Source organism: Vulpes lagopus, chromosome 7, assembly GCF_018345385.1.
Source record: "Vulpes lagopus strain Blue_001 chromosome 7, ASM1834538v1, whole genome shotgun sequence".
In the NCBI taxonomy this organism is placed as follows: Eukaryota; Metazoa; Chordata; class Mammalia; order Carnivora; family Canidae; genus Vulpes; species Vulpes lagopus.
Genome location: NC_054830.1, coordinates 107,699,069 through 107,724,056, shown reverse-complemented (window position 1 = coordinate 107,724,056; position 24,988 = coordinate 107,699,069). Strand labels below are relative to the sequence as shown.

General features: G+C 45.3%; 1 protein-coding gene across 2 annotated transcripts in view; it reads right to left on the bottom strand.

Moving 5' to 3' along the window:
* SPOCK1 (SPARC (osteonectin), cwcv and kazal like domains proteoglycan 1) overlaps positions 1 to 24,988 on the bottom strand; it is a 498,184-nt gene that overhangs the window by 17,693 nt on the left and 455,503 nt on the right. For both annotated transcript variants that reach the window (XM_041764681.1, XM_041764682.1), the window contains one exon: positions 2,476 to 2,592. In XM_041764681.1, the coding sequence (XP_041620615.1) occupies positions 2,476 to 2,592 (117 nt within the window). The remainder of the gene's footprint in view (positions 1 to 2,475; positions 2,593 to 24,988) is intronic.

The following is a 24,988-nucleotide window of genomic DNA, read 5'->3' as shown; positions in this document are numbered from 1 at the left end:
GCTTGACCTGTGAGCTGGGCTTCCAAGGCAGGTGGCCCTGCCCTGAATCTACATTCTCAATCCCTCTTCTCCCAGAGTTGCCTCTACCTCACATGATCCTCCTACCCTGAGGACATCCAGCTGGCTTGTGGGCCATGCTTGAGGATGGGCAGCGCAAGGCAGGTGATACAGCGGCCATGGCTAAGGTCCTAATGCAGTTGACTGCCCACTCTCTGCTTAGCAGGGGCGGGTGGTGAGGGGTACCTATGTGCATTACCAGTCCATGCTTGAAGGATGTAGAACATATAGCAAAGTGCTTAAACCCTTTTAAAAGCCCCTCCCCCACCTTTTTTTAAAAAAGGGCCTATACTGTCCAGAAACCAGTAAAGTTAGTGCAGCACCACCACCTCTGAGCTCTCCTAGAACCCTCTGCTTCCTTTTACTGTCAGTTCATCATTTCATTAGATGTTAAGCTCCTCAAGGGCAGAGACTGCCACAAGTAGCCTCCGCCAGTGCAAGCACGTAGGAAGTGCTCAGTGAAAGCATTTGTTAAGAGAAGTTCTCCAGCTACTTACTGCAGAGTTTGGCCCTTCCAACATAAAAATCAATTTTTATTAAAAATTAAAATCAATTTTTAACTTTATTCCCATTGATACTTTAGAACATGGCCTAGAAAACTTCCCCCTTCTCAAGGAAAACTTGGGGACAAAATGTGGCCTGTTCTTTGAAGGTCATGATTGAACAATCTCTATGATGAGGATGTCCTTAGGGCTGCTAAGGAAAGCAAGATGATTTACTCTGACACGAAATGGCTCCACAGTTTTATATAGAATATATTAGGTAATATGCATCAATTTTATAGGATATTAACATTTTAATACATGGCAAAGAGAAGCTTACTGCTCAGTAACCACCAAAAAGAAGTGCCAAGTTTGTTGGGCAGTAGTCAGTCTAAAGGTCAAGCCCCGTCCCCCAATGCCCATTTGGAAGGTTCTAGAGAAAAGGCATCTGCATCTGTTATCAAGAGGTGGAGGAAAGAAAATAGCCTTTCTCGTCGGCCCCAAGCATGTGGGACTTGTAAGGATCTGTGGTTTCTTCTTCATAACTCCTAAACTGATTAAAACATCTATCCCTTCTATGGCCTTGTGGGCTAACCAAGCCTTATTCCTTTATATTCCCTTCACTGCAATTACTTCAGGACATCAAATCTAAAAGCCTCTTTGGGGACTCAATTTGCTTCTGGCCAAGGGCAGGTCTTTTGCTAGTTCCCCAGCTGTCTGCAAAGGAGTCTCCTGGGACTCGAGGCTGCAAGGAGCAGCTCTCTGCACATCAATCTGCTCTTCCTTGAAAGGTTGTTCAGAAAGCCTGAGGGCCTGGCTGCTCCTAGATGATTCCAGGGAAAACTTCCTCTAGACCATCTGTGAATTAATTGTTCACAAACTCCCAAGGAAGCCTCTGGCAGGAATGGAAGAAGAAGAAACTATCTTCTTCTTTTCCACAGACTCAACCACCTGAAACCACTCTTTGGATACTTAGATCCTGAGGAGCAAGATCCAAACTAGTGAAAGAATTGGTCCCCTAGATCAATATTCTCCACCAGCAAATATAGCTACAAGCTGCAAAGAATAACTCAAAATTAAGGTGATCATTTGCATGCTGGCCAAAGTGGTTAAGCTCTAGATCCCAACAGTTGCAAAACTCTAGGTCATTGAAAAGCTGTGTTGTTGAGTATGACAGTCTGAGCCAATGGAACACATTGTGGAGAAGCTTACCCTCAATGGTCTTTGAGTTCAAGGCACTAAGAGACTCCAACAAGGTACAAAGATGCTGACCCACTCTGAGTTTTCCCTTTAACTTATGAAGAGTCTCCAAATATATGCTCTGCCAATGCACTCAAGGAGGAGGGGATAAATTATCAAAGATATACAGTGTTGCTTATAAAAGTTGAACATCAGGAATGACTTCAACACTCCAATACAGAGGTCTGATTAAATAAATTATGCCTGTAACTTGGGATTCTATGTAAGCTGTTACAAAGTGTAATACTGCTCAACAAAATAGAAGGTCCAGGTATGCTGCGAGGTGATATAAGGTCATAAAACAGCCTGTGAAGTGTGTGTTGTATATATATACAAAGACACAGATGATTTTTTTTTCCTGTATGGAAAGGAAAAAAAAATGGAAGTATATACCACAACATGCTTACAGTTGTTAAATAGTTTAAATAATTTTTGTATTTTTATATACCCTTAATGTATTTTCCAAAATCTATACTAAGCATAGGATAGTTTTGTGGCCAGACATTAAAAAAAGTAAGTTGTTATATGGAAGAAGGGGAAATGCTTTGGATTCAAGAAAATATGTTAAGTCAGTGTGTACATTTAATGTACTTTCTTTGATTACCCGGAAGTGCTATTGCTAAATCCACAGGGTCCAGTAACTAAGGAAACACGGTATATAAAATGAACTAAATTCATGACAGTGAGGTGGGCTTACTGCCTTGGGCTCCATCAGAGCTGGTGGGCTTGATGACTCTGTTGGCATCCTCGTGAAGGGCTCCAAACCAGTCTTTCAGCCGGGAAGCAAGGTTCCTCAACTCCTTATCCGTGCAGGCTGCAGAAGAACAAATGGAAGAAACAGTGACTTTCGCATGGACTTTTCCCATGGACTTTCCTCTCACTAACTCTCTGGCCTCAACATGCAATGCCATCCACAAAGCCACGCTCAAAACAAACCTCCCTCTCCAACCATGATGCAACCCCTTAGCAGCTCCCCCCCTCCCGCCCCACGAAAACAGCCCAAAGATGCTGCCATCACAGGTAAGGAGCTCGACAGAAAACCGAGACTCCTAGGGTAAACCACATTGTTCAGAACTGAATCTGGACTACCTCTGAGCTGTTAAAATCAATGCTAATGGTCTCACAGTTGTGCACCAGCCTCCAAAGACTGTCACAGATCCCTCACGCTAACTCGATAGAACTTGCTGTAGCAGTTTGCTGGAGATCACATTTTCCACTATGCTCATGCCAAGAGATTAACACTCAGGAATAGTGAACATCCTAGGGTGCCTAGAACTCTGAAAGATCCCAGTAACAACAGCTTATAAATTTTATTTTATCCCAAGGTTGGGATTTGTGCATGTGGTCTATTTTGCTGGCCTTCTGGTAGACTGACTTGACTTTCCCCTACAGACATTTGGATGTCACCTTCATGCAAGAGTCCTTTCTATTTGCACACAGCCTATCTATAACTATGAGGCTCCTCTTTGGGGTTCATCATAGGAACTGGAGCCAAGGAGTACTCTGTTTGAAAATAGGAAGAAAACCTAGATGGATGGATGGGTAGGAGGGTGCAAGCTCTGTGACGGTCTCTAGGGTGCTAAAGTAGGGCTTGAGGGGAAAATCTCCAAAGGAGGAACAATGATGTGGGTAAGGGAGCTGATCCACCCTCCCTTCCAGATATTACCCAAATGCCGGGTATAGAAAATTCTGATGAAGGGTCCAGGCAGTGGCCTACTGCCAAGGGGTGGAAAAACCCACCGTTAGCATCTGGAGGGGCAGAAATTGGAGACCCAAGTGGCCAAAATTCCAATAAGAAGGGACAAAGACACAGGCACTGAGGGGGGCACTTGACAGAATGAGCACTGGATGTTATGCTATATGTTGGCAAATTGAACTCCAATAAAAAAAATATACAAAAAAGGGACAAAGACATGAACCCCACAACTGTCTTTTTGCAAATTCTAAAGCTACAGGAGCCAGGCAGCACAGAAGCCAAGCAAAACACCATTATAGCACTGAACCAAGTTCTGAATATCTCATGGAGCTGATGGGATGTAAATAAAGGCTGGACTGCCAGTCTAGACAGATCCCCAGCATCAGGCTGTCTACTGAAAGGCATGGGGGCAAAGAGGAATGAGTAGACAGTCTTGCCAAAACTCCAGTCCAGCCTTCAATCAATGCAGGCTCTCACTGAATTGAGGTCGTCAGCCTCCATCTGCCTCCCAAAGAAGAGAACAGTATCCTACGGATCTTCTTCCGAGAATACAGCCAAACTTCCCAGACCTCAGGTGGAAAGTTCTTCCTGACTCTCCACTTGACTAGGGGATTGGGGGGAGAGGTGTGGTGAGCAAGCCCAGGCTGAGTCTGTAGAATCTTAGTGCTCCCATAACTGCTCTCCTCATTCCAGCCAGGATCCAGATCTATACTCTGTAAGGCATGGAGGGTATGCATTATTCATATTCATGTTATTAAGGACCTCAAGATGCTTAGCCTTGCTTTTAACAACTAGGACACGACTGTATCCTAAAACACCAGCCAGGTAATGGGACTAAGACCTGTCGTTTCCAGGCAGCAAAGTAGAACAGCTCTGTGCTCACAGTGCCCCTGTAATGAATCCCAGCTTTACTACTTCCTCACTGTCTGACCCTAAGAAGTCACTACTTCTCAGGACCTCAGTGTCCTCCTCTGTAAACCTAGGGTATCATTACGTGGCCATGAAGTGGACCAAGTATGTAGAGGACTTACATAGCACATGGTACATATCAGTTGTTCAGCATGGGCCAGCTATGATTTAATGGGAGGTTTATAGATAAGCCCCAAGCACACATCACAGCATTCAGAAAGCCAGTAAGACAAACAAACCTCAACCAAACTGGCGTTAGCCACATAAGAGGCTGGGGAAAATGGATGCCTGCACTATCCAGTATAGCTGCCATGAGCCAGATGTGCCTATTTGCATTAACAATAATTTAAATAAATAAAAAAGTTAAAATCTAGTTTTCCAGTCACATCCACTGCATTCCAAGTGCTCCACAGTCACACACGGCTGGGAGACCATGTGGGATAGCACAAGTATAGTGTTTCCTCAATGCCAAATAACATTGGATGAAGTCAGCTATCCCTTTGGGATTTCCAACTTTTTGATTTTCATCATGATATGATGTATCTGATACCTCCTGATACTCCTTCCCTTTGGTATTTTAATTTTGGGAGTTTATTTTAGAGAGCGAAAGAGCATGAACATGGGGGAGAGGGAGAGAGATTAAGATCTCATAACCCTGAGATCAAGACCTGAGCCGAAACCAAAAGGCAGACACTCAACTGCTCAACCGACTGCACCACTCAGGCACTCCCATCCTCCTTTGGTGCTTACAGTTGGGTGGAGGAAGATCCTACAGCTGCTCAAGCCAGGAACCAGCATCTCATGCTAAGCCATGCACATAGCCAGAAGGGGACTGTGACTCAAGGGTTTGCTTCAAGAGCAGGTCCATGGTGACACACTGATTGGCAGCCCCAACTCCAAAGCTCAGGATAGAGCACTCACTTTTATGACTTTTCAGATGCCAAACAGCTCATGTCGGGAGAGGATGTGGTCTGTTTTCCTGATGGGAGTGGGGTGTGGGCTCTAGAGTCAATCTCACATTTGAAAATCGAAAATTAATAGCATCTATTTCTTCTCAATTGCCATGCACACCATCTATTCTAAATGTTCTCTGAGCAGAGAAAATTGCCAAGTCAACTTGCAAAGGAAATGAATCCCTGTCTCACACTGCAGGATAAATTAGTCAGTCATGTTTAACTAAACCCTGACAGATGTGCAGGTAATCTATATCTTTAGAAGACTGCTGAATTTCCCACAGGCTTTCCAAAGTACACAGGCTCTGGATGGCTGATGGAATCAGGCACTGGAATCTTAAAAGAGCGAATCTGTCACTCAGGGAAAGGTGCACAAGCAAGACGCCATTGGCTTGGGTGGAGAGAGATCAGAAAGCTGGAACAGAGATAGGAGGCACTCAATTAGTGAGTCCTATTCACTTGCTGTGTCCTCCACTCAATGGTCCTTTTGGGGACAAAGTCAGGCACAGTTGTCCTGGAGCTAGATACATCCCAGGGAAAGAAAGAAAGATGATAGCCTGCAGAGCACTATTTGTTAAGACTGGGTATTCCAGCCACAAAAGACACACTAGCAACGGGCAGGGGAGGGGGCTGCCTGCCTTTTAAGGTTCCTGTCATAGTCTTGGATAAAGGTATGAACTGAGGATTGATGTTTTCAGAAATGGGGGGATTCAAAGGGTACCTCCCACACACTCCATTCCTTCCTTGGGGAAAAACAACTTTTGGGGGAGAAGAAAACCTTTACAAAACCACAGCCACCTGCCATTTTCACTTGGTGCCCTGAGGTAGACCAATCCTTGGGATTTCTCAAGAGGGGTATCTGAGCTCTCCTTCCAGTGACAGAAGCCAGCACTCAGGCCACAGGCATCAGGCCCTTGCATGTGAATCCTCAGAGGAAGAGATGGTGCTGCTCTGGAAGAGGATTTGATTCACTCATGCAGGCTAGGACTGGATCCCCTTCGCTGCTGGGTTACCTTGGGAGTAAAGGAGGCCAGCCTGTCCTCTTTGTTCCCTACCTGCCTTTCTTTCCCCTCCTGCCTTCCACCGAGGCTTTGGCTCACTTTAAACTGCCCCTATTCTCCTGAGTGTCTCTGCCAGCATTCTGTTCCTCAGGGATTGCACACTTGCCTTCTTGTGGCCACAGGTTAGACCTCATCAGTTTTTACAGGACCTCAGTCCACTCCAGCCTGCCTGGAGTATAGGCAGCATCCCTGCCTCCTCCTCTGGTGGGGAAATGGCCCTACCAGGCACTTGTATCTTCAGGGCACACATCTGGGAAGTGTCGTGGATCCCTACAGAAAGTGCTCTGCCTCTCGCCAGGCTCTACTGCCTTCATTCCAGTCCTCATCCCCGCCCTTACCTCCCACCAGGAAGACTGGATCAGGATCCTAAGTGGTTTCTGGTCTTTTATCCTATGTTCTCCTTCTCCATCCAGCAGCCAAAGTGGTCTTTCTAAAGTGATCAAGTCACTTTCCTGCTCAGCTACTTCAGAGGCTCCTCATCACTCCACAGGCAAGTCCAAATCTATAGTGTGGCCTGTGCATTGATGGCAGTGCCCTGTCCCCCTCTGATCTCCCTCCTCTCCTCCTTGGGCTCCATGCTCCATCCTCACTGTCCTTTCCAGATGCTGCTGCAACCCTAAACACTCTCCTCTCCTTGTGTGCTAATGCCAATTTCTCCGTCAGATCTCTCAGAGGGCTTCCCTAACCCTCAGGAGAGAAGAGTTGCCCATTTATGGACTTCCAGTGTCTTGCTCCTGGGATGGGATTCATCGCACCTGTGAATTCTTCACTGTCCCTCTTCCCCTCTACATAGTAGCAGCACAAAACACCCCAAGTCTGGCTCAGCTCATGGGACCCAGCATCTTAGGCAGCCAGTTCCTGGCATGAGGAATGCTCTTGACACATACTTACTAACTGAGCATAATATAACCCTCTTGTTGCCTTTTGTAGACTTCAATTTATCCACTTGCAACATGGCATAATAAAGCTCAGCTCACAGCATTATTGCATGGAATGGGATAATATCAGTAAAACACAGCTCACAGCTACTGGTATATAGCAGAGACTTAACAAATCTACGTTCCTCTTCCCATATCCCAACTGTCTGCATAACGTATTACCATTTTATCCTTATGCTTAAGCCTGAGGAGATGCTTGTGCTACAGAAAATAGTATCTCTCCTTTACTTATTTGGTAGGTGGGTCACAAGATTCGACTTGCAGCATATGGCTGCCTTCTCCCAAAGAGAAAAGCTCCCTGATGGGCGGGTTTGGTCTGACTTTCCCTGTGCCTGTATTCTCAGCACTTACTAAGAATGGACACATAGTTTTCCAAAATATATATATATTAAAAGAAAACAGGAATGCACGAACGAGCACAGTGGTTGCAAGTTCCCAAAGTCACACAGTTATCAAGTGACAGCGACAGGATTTGGATCCAGACTGTGTTCTTACTGGGCTGCTCCTGGGTGCTGGACTGGCTCTTTGCATTGACTGGGCTCGAGGGAAGCCAGTATTAACTGAGGCAGTGAATAGACTTGGTCTAGTTTCTGGGTTGGAAAAAAATCAAAATATCAGGCCCTTGCATGTGAAGGAAGCTTTGCCAATGAAGCAGGTGAGGCAGCTGGATGAGTGTTAGAGGGATGAAACCAGGCTCTGCCTTCATTAGCTTTGGCGTGAGAACAGCAGTCCTGTGGAAGGCACAAGCAGCCTGCTGCCTTCCTGTTATGCTCCCTGAGGCCTGGATCACATGTGCAGCCGCTGGGGCTTCATTAGAGAAAAGCATAGTGCCACTGCGCATTACTCCAAAATGGACAAAAAGACAGCTTTCTCCCCTAGGAAAGCCTGGCACTCAGGCAGAGAAGGGCCCAGGTAATTTGGTGCTCTCCCAGTGGACTTTTCCTGTCTGTTTGGAAAATATGAACAAAATGCAATAAGCAAGTGTAAATAAGGCACATACGCCTCCATGGAAGGTATACAGCACAGGGAAGGAAACGTGATCACTTTTGCCCCCTGAGCACCCTCTCCCAGGTCCACCCAAGGCCTAGAGCTTTAAGGGACTTTGAGCTAGACTGGATTTGAATGCAGACAGTGAGCAAGTAAAACAGGAGAGGGGCACCTGGGTGGCTCAGTGGTTGAGCGCATGCCTTCAGCCCAGGGTGTGATCCCCCGGGTACTGGGATTGAGCCCCGCATCGGGCTCCCCGCAGGGAGCTTGCTTCTCCCTCTGCCTATGTCTCTGCCTTTTTCTGTGTGTCTCTCATGAATAATAAAATCTTAAAAACAAAAGGTAGGAATACATCATGAGCGACCCAACTGATGGATGAGAAAGAGGCACTGGTGCCAATACTATAGGGCAGAAAAGTGGTCATAGGGTTGTTGCAGCCCTAGTGAGGTGCTAAGGGAGGAGAGAGGGGTGTTCTCATCTGTTAATATTTGCTTGTGGGGCAGTGAGCCCAGGCCATAGGTCCTGAGGGACACAGAGAGGGCTGCTTCTCAAGTGAGTATCAGTTAATGGGTTCCACCTGCCCCTGGCCACCGTTGTGCCATCTTCCCTGTGTCCCTCAGACAAGGCCCAGGGCTGGCAAAGAGCTGGTGAGGAAGTTTCAGATAAGTAATGGTTTCTGGAAGGGAGGAGCCAGGAGCCAGGAAATCCAAGCTTCTAAAGTGCTTTCAAAGGGGGGAATTGGTATTTCAAGCTGGTGTCGGCTTATTGATGACTCTGGGGGATGAAGGATACTCTAAAAAGGCCCCTCGGAGGAAAGGACAGAAAACCAGAGGCAAGGAGACAACCAGAAAGATTAAAAAAAAAAAACAACTTGGAAATGATAGAAAGTAGAGGTGGAGACAGAAACTCTGTATTCCCAGCTACAGTGTTAATGTCTAACAGAATAACAGCTAGTGAGTGAGTGTGTGTGTGTGTGTGTGTATGTGTGTATGTTAAAATTCTAACTGAAGCCCCATTTGAACACTCAACTGGGGACGTGTGAAAATGGCAGACCTGACACAGAAGTGCCGCAGGCTACCTGGAAACTCGGCCAGGGCGCCAGTTACTGGTGGACTCTTCTAACTCATGAAGTCCTTCAGCTAAAGGGCCAAAGAAGAAAACACTTCATCCGTCACGTGGCCCCAGTGCCTTCTGCCACCAGGCCTCACCGAATGCTTAGCTCAAGGCTCCAGAAGAGGTTAGTATGAAAATGGCTAGAATTTAATTTAAACTTCAGTGCCTCTGAAGATAATTAAGCAGTTGGGCCAGACCAGCATTGTCCCTGGAGCAGGTGGGCAGGCCTCAGAAATGGAGACCTTGGAGGCGGTCTTCCCCGGCCCTCCTGGGTGCCGTTGGGCGCAATTACTTAATCACAGCAACACAGGGTCAAGGCACGTCTGGGTGCACGCAGTTAGCCTCCTTCAGGCAGAGGTGCAGGGCTGAGCAGGGCCGGGTTGGAGCATCTCGAGGCTGCCTCCCTGCACCGCGCCCGGGATCCACGTCACCCTCGGGTACCTGCAGGCTCCTGCCCCCACCTCCCCCCACCCCTTGGGCCTGGGGCCCTCGAGCGGGTGTAGACTGAGCACCCGGCAGGTAGCCGGATCGGGGGGTGCGCAGGAACCCTGAGGACGGTGCTCACTCCCCGGGGCTTGAGGGAGCGGGAGGCGAGCGGGGCCACCGCCCGCAGGGACACCTGCTCCAGCAGACCAGGCCTCTCAGGGAGGAGGGCTGCTTCTGCTCGGAGGAGCTTCGAAGGCAGCCAGCAGGCCCTGGTTTCACGGGGTACCGGGGCGGCGCAGAGCGAGGCGAGGCTCTGGACAAAGCTGGGGCTGGGCTAGGTCTGCTCGGCCCTCCCAGCTGTGACCAGACAAGTGACTATTCCAGCCTCCAGCTCCCTCAGGTGCAGGCAGGTGAAGCGCAGGCACCGCAGGGCCTGTGGGAGGGCCGCACTGGGACCCCCGCCCCGGGGAGCTGTGTGGGCTCACGTACTGTTGATGTGTGTGGACACCGGGCAGCACCAGAACCCACCAGAGGGAGGAGTAGGGACATGAAGGTCACACGCGGAGCATCTTCACATCAGTGACCACCTTAGCTAGCCAGTAAGATACGATTCTCCTGTTTTTTCCAGAGGTTAGGTGACATCAGCAAGGTCCTGCGAATGGCCCGTGGCAAGACAGAGATTCGAACTCAGGTCTCTGAATTCACAGTGCACTTGATCGGCTCTCCCGCCACAACACCAGGGGCCTCAGCGGGACCTCCACCCAGGCCCCCGGCAGGCCCAGGGCCACCTCCACACAGGAAGGTCCTCACATGCCGAGTACAGGAGCCTGGGCAGGACCGCGCGCCCTCCCCACACACAGCAGGCCCCGCGGCTCAGAGCCCGGCTCGCGGGTCTCACAGCCCTGGGTTTGAATCTCCGCTCCCAGTGTGTGAGCTGTTGTTCTCTACCTAAATCCCTGTTCTTCTCGAAGCCTCTCCCTCCCACCCATAGGTACAATGGGGATACTGAGAGTATCAGCCTGACCAGGTTGTGGTGAGGATTTGGGGCGAGGATTAGGCTTTCAGAAACCAACAGGCAAGAATGGCCACCTTCCCTTCAGAGGAGCTTGCACAGCAGGTAGTGCTCACCTCTGGGAGGTAACAGATGATGAACTCTCAGCCTAAGCAGGTTTACTGACCAGAAGCATGAATGAGGCTTCCCAAGGGGATTTCTAAAGGTTATATAAGGTGAATCCCTATTTCTTTCTTTTTTTAAATATTTTATTTATTTATTCATGAGAGATACAGGGAGAGAGAGAGGCAGAGACACAGGCAGAGGGAGAAACAGGCTCCATGCAGGGAGCCCGATGCGGGACTCGATCCCGCGACTCCAGGACTCCAGGATCATGTCCTGGGCCAAAGGCAGGCGCTAAACTGCTGAGCCACCCAGGGATCCCATCTATCTATCTATCTATCTATCTATCTATCTATCTATCTTTCTTTCTTTCTTTTTTCTTTCTTTTTCTTTCTTTCTTTCTTTCCTTCCTTCCTCTTTCTTTCTTTCTTTCTTTCTTTCTTTCTTTCTTTCTTTCTTTCTTTCTTTCTTTCTTTCTTTCTTTCTTTCTTTTTTACATTTTATTTATTTATCCATGAGAGGCACAGAGGCAGAGATACAGGCAGAGGGAGATGCAGGCTCCCTGCAGGGAACCCGATGAGGGGAATCAATCCCCCCACCTCAGGATCACACCCCAAGCCAAAGGCAGATGCTCAACTGCTGAGCCACCCAGGTGCCCCTGAATTGCCATTTCTAATTGGAGATCTTCTAACAGAGATCTGAGCCAGGTCATACCTGCTAAATTAAATTGCGTTGTTATATGTAAATCCAGTTTTGACTTTTTAACTCTAAAACATCACTGTATATGCATGTTCTCCCCGGCTGGGAGAATGTACTATTTTATGCAAAAACAGGCCTGAGCAAAGGAATGAGGGCCCCATTATTAAGGAGCTTGCTGATAAAGTCCTTCTTAAAAAGCTATCTTTGCAAAAGCTTAAAATACTGACATGAAACTTGGAGGAAAATGAGTTAAACTAATTAATGGTAGAACCTACAAGCAAAGATGGATAAATTTCCCCATTAACCCCATTACAACTATTCTTAGTAACCTGATTGGAGGAGACTTTAATGTTTCCCTTGATTCAAATGATAATTCTTCATCTGGAAAAAGAAATACATTTAGAACTTACACAACATTTGTAAATGTGCATTAGCAGAGTAACACTTATTTTTCCCACTGAATAATCTAGACCAGGGAGGTTAGCTAAATGAAAAAAAGCTTTTAAAGCTTCAGATCAAATCCATAGCTTTTTTTCCCCCCATACTCCAGGGTAAAAAAAAAAAAAAAAAAAAAAAGTGGATGTGCTCACTATTGGTCAGAAATGCCAACCTGGGCTTTAGCCTTGCCTGTTTCCCAGGCACTGGGTAGGCATTTCCCTGCATGGGAATCTAGAAAAGATTAGCAGCACTGTAGAAAACAGCACCATAAACTGCAGTTTTACTGCAGGGCCTCATGGCCTTTGACTAATAAAGACACAATTAGAGAAATGACAACTGCTCTTCTTACCTAAAATCAGCAATGGTAAGTTCTTTAGGACAACCTGAGGGATACAGGCTCAATCCAAACTTCTTCATGTAGCAGGAGTGGGCATAGCCCTGGGAAAGGGGTTGGGTTGGTGATGGCCAGTCCCTGAGTGGGCAATCCCATCCACTGAAAAGAGGCAGCTGACAGTCACTTTGCATTTTGTTCATCTATTAGCTTAAGTGGCTGGGAAGGCTTCCAAGAGGAGGCAGAACTTGAGCCAAAGTCAAGTGCGGGCAGGACTTAGAAAAGGAGAAGATAGTCCAGATAGTCCTCAAAATAATAAGGAAGCCAGTTTGAAACGAAGTGACTGTTTGATTTTTGAAACTGATTTATACTTAAGATTAGCTTTGCTCAGATTAAACACACCTTTAGCATGATTAGATCTAATTCTAAATCATAAACATATATAAAAATCAAACACTTATAAATGTGTGTGTATATAAATGTAAAATGCTGTGGGTTTTTTTTAGATTTTTATTTTTATTTATTCATGAGAGAGAGAGAGAGAGAGAGAGAGAGGCAGAGACACAGGCCAGAGGGAGAAGCAGGCTCCATGAAGGAAGCCCGACATGGGACTCGATCCCAGGTCCCCAGGATCAGGCCCTAGGCCAAAGGTGGTGCTAAACTGCTGAGCCACCTGGGCTTCCCTAAAATGCTCTGTTTAAAGATATTCCAATATACTAGAGATTATATTAATTCTTATATACATTTTAAGGACCTTCTTCTAACCAGGTAGCTCTGAAAGTACCAGGATTAATATTTAAGGGAGAGAGAGAGAGAGAGTTGGGAGGGGCAGAGGGAGAGGGAGAAATCTTAAGCAGGTTCCACGCCCAATGTGGACCCTGACATGAGGCTTAATCTCATGATACTGAGATCAGGACCTGACCTGAAATCAAGAGTCAGATGCTTAACTGATTGAGCCACTCAGGTGCCCCCAGAAAACCTATTTTTAAGATACAAGTAAGATGCATCTCCATTCCTACTTGGTGATTTGTTCTCAGTTTAACCCGCTCAAATTCAACATCCAAATTGGGGTATTATTAAATGGAACTTAAATTTCTATGTTTTTCAACACCTAAAGTATCAATACAAGCATTGTAAGTTTCTACCCTTAAATATGGAATAAACTTATACTGTTATTTAATGGGTCAAGAAGCCACAAAAGACTGGTAGAGAATTGTGAATGCTAAGCTTGGAACTGGAGATCTGATCCTGATGGTCTAGGATGTGTATGGAACCTGTGATTGCCTCTTTAGTTTGGGGGTGAGAGGAGGTTGCCAGCATACTTTCATTCACAGTTAGGTGGGGGACCAGGAGTAGATTTGGGCCAAATACAGAGAAACACGAGCTTCAGTTTATCCCCTCTCACCACTGCTTCCTCCCTTAGACCAGAAGGATGATGATGTGGCTATATGGACTGATGGGATGGAAAGCAGCACCACACCCTTCTTGTGACAAAGGCCCAGCAGTGCCTCCAGGGCTGCCAGAATCTTGGGTAAGAGGGTGGAGATTGGGGCTGGCATTGAGAACTCCCACTTGGGATTGAGGTCAGAATGGAATGGCCTCGAGAATACCTGGAGCAAACATGGCCTGGCATCTTCGCTTTCATGCTTCTGGTGGTCAAACTGACAGATGACCTAGATAGATAGAGCAGAATCTGAGGAAGAACTGCCTCCTGACCCCATCAAGGGTATCTTAAGCTATTCCAAATCCTGCCAGGTTCAGTGTTGGACTCATTGTTCTTCTCACCCTTCAGATCGTGTAACTCTAAATTTATCTCCACTCTGGCAGCCTGAGGGCATAAATGAGTAGAGCGACCCAGCTCCATGTGACTTCCTATGGGCTCCAAGAGGACCTTGTGCCTGGCACAAAGATGAAATAGTAGCAACTGTGATTTCTATAGCTAGAAACACTACTATCTTTGATCAAAATTGCCTGTTTGGAGACCTAGTATCTAACGCAGCAGCATGACATAGCTAGCAATTTGCCTCTTCCTCTCCAAATATCATATAATCAACAATATAAACAGAACAAAATCATAAATTCCATTTTTAGTAAAACTACAGGAGAGATAAAGAATCCCTAGCTTTCAACAATATAGCAGAAGCCAGCCAGCCAGAGGCAAAATGTCCAGGGCCAACAAAAAAAAAAAAAAAAAAATATGTTTCTGACAGGCAAAGGGCTCCTCCTGAAGTCATAGACCAGTATTTTCTGTTAAGTAAGGACGAAAGAATCTAAAGGAAAGGATAGGGTACAAATCAAGCAGAAGCTGCACGGGAAGAAAAACCAAAAGTAAAAAAAAAAAAAAAAAAAAAAAAAAGCAGAAAAAAAATGAAGTGGTTTAGGGCAGCAGGTCTCAGAAAATGCCCACAAAATTGTTCTTCCTGTAGGCAAGAGGCTCACTCCAAAGTTCAGCTGTGATTATAGCATGAGAACTGGAGAAAGGGTGAGCAGAGCTGTTTCACAGAAACAGGAAAGGCAGAAAATATAGAGCAGCCATTTTATCAGAAAGTCCTGTTTCACAGGTGACTGAGTGAAGCAGAAGCTTTTAGATTGTGAAGTCTACAAAGCCAGATGAGTTCCTCCCTTCCATCTACTGGGCTCCCTTTGAAATAGGCAGGCAAATCAAGTCTAACTTATTCCAATATATTTTTTAAAGATGCTGGCATGTTCATTTATATTATATATGAAGAAACTATGGAAAAGAGCAGTAAAAGGTAGCATAGAATACTCAGCAGAAAAAATGGAAAAGGTGAAAATGTGGCTCAAGTATAACACCATGAATTAAAGTGAAACAATCACCTTCATGAAGAAAGAAGATAAAACAACATACAAGAACTCAGAGATGAAGACACACTAGTGGAAATGGCATGTGAGCACTTAGATACCAGGAAAAGAGTAAGAAGGAAAAGCAAGTGCATAGAAATGAAGGCACAATGAAAAAAGCACAAAGGAGTGCAGACACTAGAAAACTCAGTAAAAGAGAAGGGTGCCAGAAAGTATAAGGATGCCTTGTAATATGACAAGGAAAGATGGAAGGAATTACAAAGGATTACAAAGTAAATGACAGTGGCAGAGGAGAGGCAAAGGAATTCCTACATGTACATAATGGAAGCCTCTAAAGAGACAAGAGAAAACAATGGAGCAGGGCATATATTTAAAATATAATTTGGGGCACTTGGGTGGCACAGTCAATTAAGCGTCTGCCTTTGATCAGGTCATGATCTCAGGGTTCTAGGATCAAGCTCCACATTGGGCTCCCCACTAAGTGGGGAGTCTGCTCATGTGCTCTCTCTCTCTCTCAAAAAAAAAAAGCCCTACATATTGAAAAGGCACAGCACCAGCCAGGGAAAAATCAACCTCGAATGGCCAGTGCCAAGATCAATTCTAATGAAGTTATTGGATTTTAAAAATAAATACTGACACAGCAGCAGAAAAGATATCCAAGGACCATGTGAGAGAAAAAACAATAAGGCTGCCCGCAGATTTCAAAACAGCAAAATTCAAAGTCAGAATCTATAGAACAGCATCTAGAAGGAAGTCAAGGAAATGTTGATCCATAACTTTTATATCCACATGAACCACCCACTAAGAATAAATGCTACAGAAAACCACTTTTAAGCATACAGTAACATGGAGAGGATGGTTTCCATGAGCCCTCCAAAGGAGCTACTGGAGGACTCACTGTAGTCCACTATGGAGAGGACTTGGAAAATGCATTTATTTATGAATGAACACGGGTAGAGATTAGAGTGACAGATAAGAATGCAAAAAGGAAAAAAAAAAGAGGGGAAGGGAAGTTGCATTGTAAGGCAAGTGTGCTGGTTGCCTCATTTGGGGATCAGATAAAAGCACCAAAAAATGACAAATCAAGTAACTAAAGAGTAAATATGTTTTATAGAACAAAGGAAAACCCTAAGAGGAAAAGTATGTTAACTATTATCAAGTGACAGAGGTGAAGTGAAAACAGGGGAAGGAAGGAGAATGGAAGGATCCTATTAGTGTCACCATTTAGGTGATAACATCCCTGATTTCAGAAGAAGGATACACATGTCATCTCCCTGTAACAAGACAGAAGATAGAACACACAGTGGAAAAAAATAATAAAGGAAGACATAACCAGAAATAACTGAGCTGATTGAACCAAACATAATTTTTTACATCAAAAAATCTAAATGGGTTAAATCTGCCTCTTAAAAGGGTAAGATTTTATTTTCAGACTGGGTCACAGAGAAAAACCCAACTCCATGCCGATAACAAGAGACATGTAACAATGGTAAAGTAATTCAGAAAGGTTCCTAGATATGTTTTTTTTTTTAAGTTCTTATTTATTTGAGAGAGCGAGTACACATGAGTAATGAGTAAGGGGATGAGCAGAGGGAAAGGGACAAGCAGACCCCATGCTGAGCGTGTTGCCAGACTCAAGGCTACATCTCACAACCCTGAGATCACAACCTGAGCCAAAACCAACAGTCGAATGCTTAACCTACTGAGCCACTCAGGCACCCTAGTTGCGAGATAGGTTTTGACTCCAAAATCCCACTTTGGGACTGTAATCTACAAGAATGTATATATGCACATTGGAGGTAACATATATACAGCTATGCATTATGGCATTATTTGGAATAGCAAAAGCCTGGAAATAACTGAGATGTCTATGGTTAAATCAATTATAGTATATCCACCCAATGGAAAATTCTTTAACAGTTATGTGTATGATATCCTGGGTTTCTGAGATACCTTAAGTTTAAAAAGCAAAGTGTATCATATGCTACTATCTGTGTTAAATGGGGAAAAATAAGAACCTGAACTTGAGTTTACTTCAAGATGTGTCAAGAACCCCTTTAAGGATGTACAATAAACTAGTAAGAATGGCCTCTGTTTTATGGGGAGTGGGAGCTGGGGAGACAGTAGATAGGAACGGGACAATTCCTGAATTTCTTGCATTGGGATGTGACTAAAGAGCTCTTTGAAAAATTAAAGTCTGCCCACCCCCTACTAAATCCTGCGTCTCCTTGGTGCTGAGCTCACGGTCCAAAACCACACGTGTCCAGGTGAGGTTTGCTGACCAGAAGAACAAATGAGCAAAGGAAGGAACAGATGCAGCAGGGGGTGGGAGCCCTGAGGCAGGAAGAAGCCACAGAACTGTGAGCACAGGAGTCCTGTGAACCGTGTAACTCAGGGCAGTTTGTGCCGCCCCCCGCCCCCTGCCCAGTCCGTTCTAATGCCAATTGCTAACATTTTCCTTTTTAACCCAAAGGGTAAAAATAATCCATAAGCTTGGGATTTTTTAAATCAATACAATCTGTGTGCTGTTCTCCATTTTGCCCCGTGACCTTGGACAGGCCTAAGTCTAATTCCAGCCCTCCCTGCGTCAGACACTCAGGGGGACATAGAGATGATTAAGATACCGGCCCTGGCTAGTGCTCAGTCTCCTCTCTCCTTATTTGTAAAAGAAGAATGTTTTCCCTCCACTGAGTAGGTAGAATTTTAACAGTGAAGACCCAAGGTGCTTTCTCTCCCCAAAACACTCTTTTTCCTGGAGAACCAAGGTTCAGTTCAAGTGTGTGGTCATCTGTGGCATCTTCCCACTTACCCTCCAGGAGGATCTGATGGCCCCCTCTTGGAGTGTCTCCAGGGCCTCAAATCTCTAGTTCTGCTTTTCTGTGCTACACCACAGTGTAGTGGTTTTGTCTCTTCTGGACCCTGAGAGCCAATATAGAGCAAGGATGCTGCAACAGTCCCAAGTGTAATTATCCCCATTTCCTAGGCAGGGTGTCTTGTTACAAAAAGGCACTGATGCAGGTTTGCTGAGGCACCAAGAAAATAATATGAATACTTGGAACTATGTGAAAATACTGTCCCCACCACCATAAAAACACCAAGAATACACATGATGAACAGGTCAAATAAAAAAGTGGCTGGTTGTGTGCCACTGAGGATGGGTGCAGGGGAGACTCATAACTGCCACCAGGACAAATAACTTCCAGCCAAAAGAAGATTGGACTTTGTGGGGGAAAGAGGCAGGGAGCCCCAAGTGTACACCTAACTCAATTATGGTGACTGCGTACAGAGACACACACTGTCTCCGTGAGGCCTTAGGATGCCTGGGAAGGTGACCCTATTCTCTACTTTACAGTTGAGAACTCCAAGGCCTACACACATGACAGACTTCGCCCATTCTCACCTCCACTCCCCTCAACACACGCACAAATCCTATGACTGGCATTCGAACCTTTTACCAAATGACCCAAGCCATGCTCTTCATTCCACCCACACTGACTTGCTTATGGGAATAATGGCCTGATTCTTCCACTACAGATATCACTCCAACTCCCTTGCCCAAGCAAAGGAATTACGGGGAAGCCTGGCAGCTCTGAGTTCAAGGGTCTGTGGCTGCAATGAGGTCCATGGGCTTATAGATTGGCACTCACTTACGTACTAACACCTCAGACTGCAGCAGCCGAGGGTCCCTGACATCTAATTTTTCTGTTTCTCTATATGCTGTGACTGGGGGATGCTAAAACGATCCCACACACCTGGCTGGTTTCACCACTGGCTTCTCACTCCTGTCTGGATAGTTGCCACTAAGTAATTTCGTTTATCTGTGTCTCCGTGAGCTTATTTGGAAACCATGGAACGCTGCTTACAGAAAATTAAGCTTCATTTTCTTTAAGCACCCAGCCACTAGTGCAGGCAGGAGATGGTGATTTGGAGGTAACTGGCTTATGCATATGTAAACACGATGCATTTAGCAAATTATGGAGACTTCACACTTCAGAGCATTGAAGAAAACAAAAATACCTTCCAAAGAAACTCTAGTGCAATAGAGTCATTCTGAAAAGAATACAGAGTTATTGGTTTGTAAGAACAGTTGAACTCAGATACGAATGGAAAATAATGGTTTACAATGTGCAGCATGGGGGGGAGGGGGGCGGCGGCGGCGAGGAGCCACAAGCCCAATGTGAACAGGTTTCATTTTAAGCAGTGTTAAGGCGTCTCTAAGGACTTTCAAGAATTATAGCCCACAACGTGCCTTGAGATTGTATTACTGGTGTGATGAGGCTGCACATTTCCAACTCAATTCCACTGAGACTCTTCAGCTTCACACAATTTCCCAGCATATGTTTTTCTTCTTGGGCCTAGAGAGAGAATTCTAGGTCAACCTCAGGCTCAGAGCACCACAACCATTGAAGCACCTTTAGTGACACATCTGTCCCATTCTCCACTAGGGCTGCTGTTTCAACCCTTCCAAGACGTCTTTAGCAAGACATCACACCAGGGAGGTGATCACGAGTCTCCTGCCACTAAGGGAAACCTTACAAGCCAGCATGGTGGGCCTGAGGACGGCTGGGGTGACTGGGTTAGGGTACTGGACTCAAGGGTTCCCAGTTCATACACCAAAGGAGAGGTGGTTTGTGTGTCTGTGGGTACTGCCTCCGTGGGCCACTGACCTGCAGTGCTCCAATGGCCAGCTGTCGCCCCTAAGGGCAGGTCCCACTCATCCACAGTAACAGCAGGAGTAATAATTTGTCCCAAGAGCTGCCATATATTAAATACCTGCTAGTGCTAACAACCACTTTGCCTTCATTGTTTTCATTTAATTCTGGGGATAACTTGTCAGAGTCATTATTATTTCTCTTACTGATATGGAAAATAAAGCATAGAGAGGTTTGGTGGCTTTTTTTCTAGCTGCCACTGAGTGCTTATTATATGACAGGTGCTATGCATACAAGGAGGATCTCACTGAATCATTAGACCTATGAGGTTGGAAGGCAGAGACTTTCATTAATATCCACTGTCCAGCCTGTGAACTGGAAGAAGGTCTAGAGCTGGGAGTCACATTGAGGTCAAATTCAGAGCCATGTCTGTCTTGCTGGGTCCCACATTATTACTATGTTAAAAGAGCCCCTCGTTGCCAGAAAATGATGAAGAGCCAAGGAAGGAGCAATTTGGGCATTGCGGAAGTCATGCTGGTCTCTGGGACCCAGTACTTCCCCTTTCTCTCCCTAACTTCCTCTCAGCCAGAGAGGCATGCACACACACACGTGGCTTCAAGTGAAAAACTTGTAAATCCTTACCACTCTTAGAGGCAGGCACTATTATTATTCCCATTTTATGGCTATGGAGACTGAGCTTGGAGAAGTTACGTCAACTAATCGAAATCAGCAAACTAGGGCTCAGGGTTTACACTCAGGCTGTCTGACTCTGGGTGGGCCCCATTCTTAGCCAGGAGGCCCTGTGACAGTCCATCTAATAATTAGAGACATGGTACTGATGGTCCAAGAGCTGGTTCTAATGAAGGTGCTGTCTCATGATGAGGAACACACACTGAAATAATGACCCTATAGTCGATTTTATGTAAGACATAGGTCAAGTGAGGATGGAAGGCTGCAAACATATAGTTGTGCCATTACAAACAACTACAGTACTTCTAATACTAAAAAAAGATAGCAAAGAAACAACCAACCAACCAGAGTAACAGAAAGCAAACCTGGAAGCCAGTGTCCAATAACAGGGATTAAATTATGGTTCACAAATGGATTGGCAGTCTGAGATGCCATGACAAGTCTGACACAGGACATAAAAATGCTTATAATAGGTTAAATAAAAAGAGAATATGAAAGTGTCTATGGTTTGATCTTACACGACATGGGGAGTGCAGACATGTGGAGAGAGAAACAGAAGTAGAGACGAGGCAGAGAAGTGGAATTATGTGATAAAAGGTAAACAGTGGGTCTGGTATGTGGAGGAGAGGAACTTTGTTCCTGCTTTTCTTCTACCTGTGGCTGTTTCCTAAGGTCTATAATGAACATCCATTAGGATATGATTTTTAAAAAGTTGTGTTTTAGGCCTAAGAATGTGTACATAGGTGAGACCAAGACAAAAAAGAGAGGATGCCTGGGTGGCTCAGTTGGTTGAGCGTCTGCCTTCGGCTCAGGTCATGAGCCTGGGGTCCTGGGATGGAGCCCTGCATCAGGCTCCCTGTTCAGAGGGGAGCCTGCTTCTCCCTCTCTTCCTCTGGCCCTCCCCCCAGCTCATGCCTCCTCTTGCACACTCTCATGCTCTCTCAAATAAATACATAAAATCTTTTTTGAGAGAGAGAAAGAGAGTGTGTCCAACGAGGCTCAAAAAAAGTTGCCAGAGACCAGAGCATTTCCTTGAATCCAGAGTATATGGTATTTCCAGAAAACAGTTTCATGGTGAAATTCATTTGGCAAACATTCTTTCTTTGGTGACTTGAACTGCAGAATATCACATTAATGAGAGTTCATTTAAATTGGCTTAAGCTGAAGGATCCCAAATTTTTATGACCACAGAACACATGCATGTGTGTATAGGACATGATGTCTTGCAGCTCTGTGGAGCCCACCTTGGGAAGTGTTTGCTTACATCCATGCATAGTCCAAATGCCAACCTCTCTCTCCTAGGAACTCACTTTTCTAACATCTGTGACACTAATGAAGTTTTTCCTCTCAGCATCTCTTACAAATATTTTCAGAGTTGAAGTAAAAGCAGAATAAATATTCTTCCTCCTTTTACACAGGGGCCACCTGGATCTGTGGACATCATATCAGGTCAGAATCCTTGGTGACACACGAAACACCATTTGGTGCCTTCAGGGCTGCTGCTGCCAACAAGTATTATCATTGAACGGTATACTTTTTTTTGAGAACTTGTTTGGCACCCTAACAGCAAGCCTGGATACTTCTCAGAGGAGGTCAGCAGGCAGCCAAGACAGTGGTGGCTGATATGCTAAACAGCATGGAGCAGGGCAGTACTGATGGCTTGGGTTATGTGGGTTCCTTATTGGACCCAGTTTTACTTGGCTATGTGGTTCCTAGTGGTGGTGTTGCCTCAAAACATTCAAGTTTACACGTATTGCTAGTCCAATGGTGGCAGTCTCAGGGCATTGAGGTTTGGGGTGTTACTGGAAATATGGCCTCGAACATAATTTATGAGCTACTTAAGCCTGCAGTGTCCAGATTATAAGTGTCCAAGACAGAGGGAGAGGAGTGAGACCCTCTTTGGTCCCTGGGCTCTATCTGAAAAAGGGACTTTCTGTGTCAATATGCCTGAGCTTATCATGCATAATAGAATATGTACATAGCTAAAACTCAATTAATCCAATGTTCTACATCAAGGGATATAAAAGTTCTGACAGGAACAGATTCCCAAAAGGGTCACAATACAGCCTCTGCATTTAGTTCCATTTCCTTTTTAAATTCTGTGTAACCATGTGAAACCCCCACAAACTTCAACAGAAACCACCCATTTCTCTGACGGGTGTTATTCTGTATATAGCAATGGTCTTGCCAGGAAAGCCTGTCAGGGCAAAGGGCCAAAAGCCAAATGTGTTTGGAGGGGACTTCTCCAGGATGCATGATTATGATCCTATGAAATGAGGCCAGGACAAATTTAAAAATTCTCTTCAGGCAAAAGTGAATTCTGAAAGACTCATTTTTCTACTCTCACCAAGAGAGGGCTTAAGTAGCTGTGGAGGAGAGTGTGTGCCGTGGTTATCACATTAGTCTTGGGAAATGAAATCGGCCTGTCTTTTAAAGAGCTGGGGAAGGATCCAGATGCTAGTGTTGGCAACATTCCCATTCCCATTCAGGGCACTTTTGCCACAAGAGTCTCTTCTCCCAAGACGAAGGCTGAAGGAGTCAGAATCCCTACTGGAAAGAACAGTCAGTCAGGGCTTGATGAGGTCCTGCTCTGACGCTGTAGTTCCCTGGCCCAATCTCCACAGGGAGGGTCAACAGGCCTGTCTCAGTATTTGTACACATGTGAAGGTCATCAACTGTAGAGGAACAAGGTCTCATGTTCCCCTGGGACAGACGTATTCTGGACCATGTCTGTGCACCTCCGGAGGCATGAAGGGAAATAGAGACATGTATGGCACTGTTTCTTAATGTCACTAGGTCTGGACCTAGAGGACATGACACTGAACCTGACAACATATGGCAGTGAAAGGATTCCAGTCAGATGTGAGGGGTATGGAGGGAAGGTGAAGACAAAGCATCCACGTCCTGGATCTGAGACTTGGAGTTTGAAGGACATTCTTATGAAATGGCTCGAGTTAAGGCCAATGTTGCTGCTGTAAAAGGGAGGAAAGCCAAGGAAGATGGGGTTATGGGTTATGTGAGGTAGGGGCCCCTCTGGAACAAGGCCACTATGTATTGCAAAACCAGACCCCTGACAGACACTCGTGGGTTCATCCTGGGACCTTAAAAGACATGAGTTGTACTCACTATCTGTTGTGTTTTCCTTGTGAGCTCTGAGAGGGCACTCGTGTGGAGACCCACCTCACACTCTACTGTGAAGACTAAATGTTGGGCATGCAGTGCCTCAAGCATAAACACCTGGTGGGTGGTGAACAGGGTTGTTGTCCCCCACCCCCACCCCCCGAGAATACTCACTCTCTGGCTTGCTTACTTAGGATACTTCAGAAGTGAGGAGCTGAATCATCAAATGCATATGTAAGTTCAAATTCAAATGGTATTTCCAAAACAAGCAGACTTAAAAATTTGTGGAGAACAGATTCATACCAAAAGGCAGAACCCAGATTATAAGGATATGGAGTGATGTGACAGGTCAGTCTGCCACCAACTAGTGTCTACCAGCGTAACAATGAAGGCACTTCCTGATTCTCCTATATAAATATATATATATATATATATATATATATATATATATATATATTTAAGATTTTATTTATTTATTTGAGAGAGTGTTTTTGTATGCATGAGTAGGTGGAGGGGCCAGACAGAGGGGGAGAAGCAGACTCCTCGCTGAGCAGGGAGCCTGAAGTGGGGCTCAATCCCTGGACCCTGAAATCATGACCTGAGCTGAAGGCAGACACTTATACCGACTTAACCACTGAGCCACTGGGACACTTAACCGACTGAGCCACTCAGGTGCCCTTCACTTTAATAATTTTTTAAAATATGTGATAATATTGCAGGAATCTTTAAATGGAACCAACAAACAATATATAACCCTGAAAAATAATTTACTGAATACCTTAGGGAACATCATAATGAAGTCATTCACCAATGGCATCACTACATTTGGTTTTCAAAGAAAAGAAACAGCAAAAAGTTAAAGCCTCACCTGACAATATACATCAATGGAAATCTCACATGGATTAAAGGCTTAAGGTAAAAACAATTAACAGTACAAATTATGAGAAGATGAATAAAGGAGGACTCTGCACATATCAAAGCAATAAAAGAAACAACAAACTATTAATAAAACGGAACAAAAATGAAAGGTTCGTGTTCTTTGAAAGACTTGCCATAGCCCCACACTGTAGAAGAGAAACCCGGGGGATGTCTGGGTGGCTCAGTGGTTGAGCATCTGCCTTCAGTTCAGGTCATGATCCCAGGGTCCTGGGATCAAGACTTGCACTGGGCTCCCTACAGGGAGCCTGCTTCTCCTTCTGCCTATGTCTCTGCCTCTCTCATGAATAAATAAATAGGAAGAAGGAAGAAGAGAGACCTGTG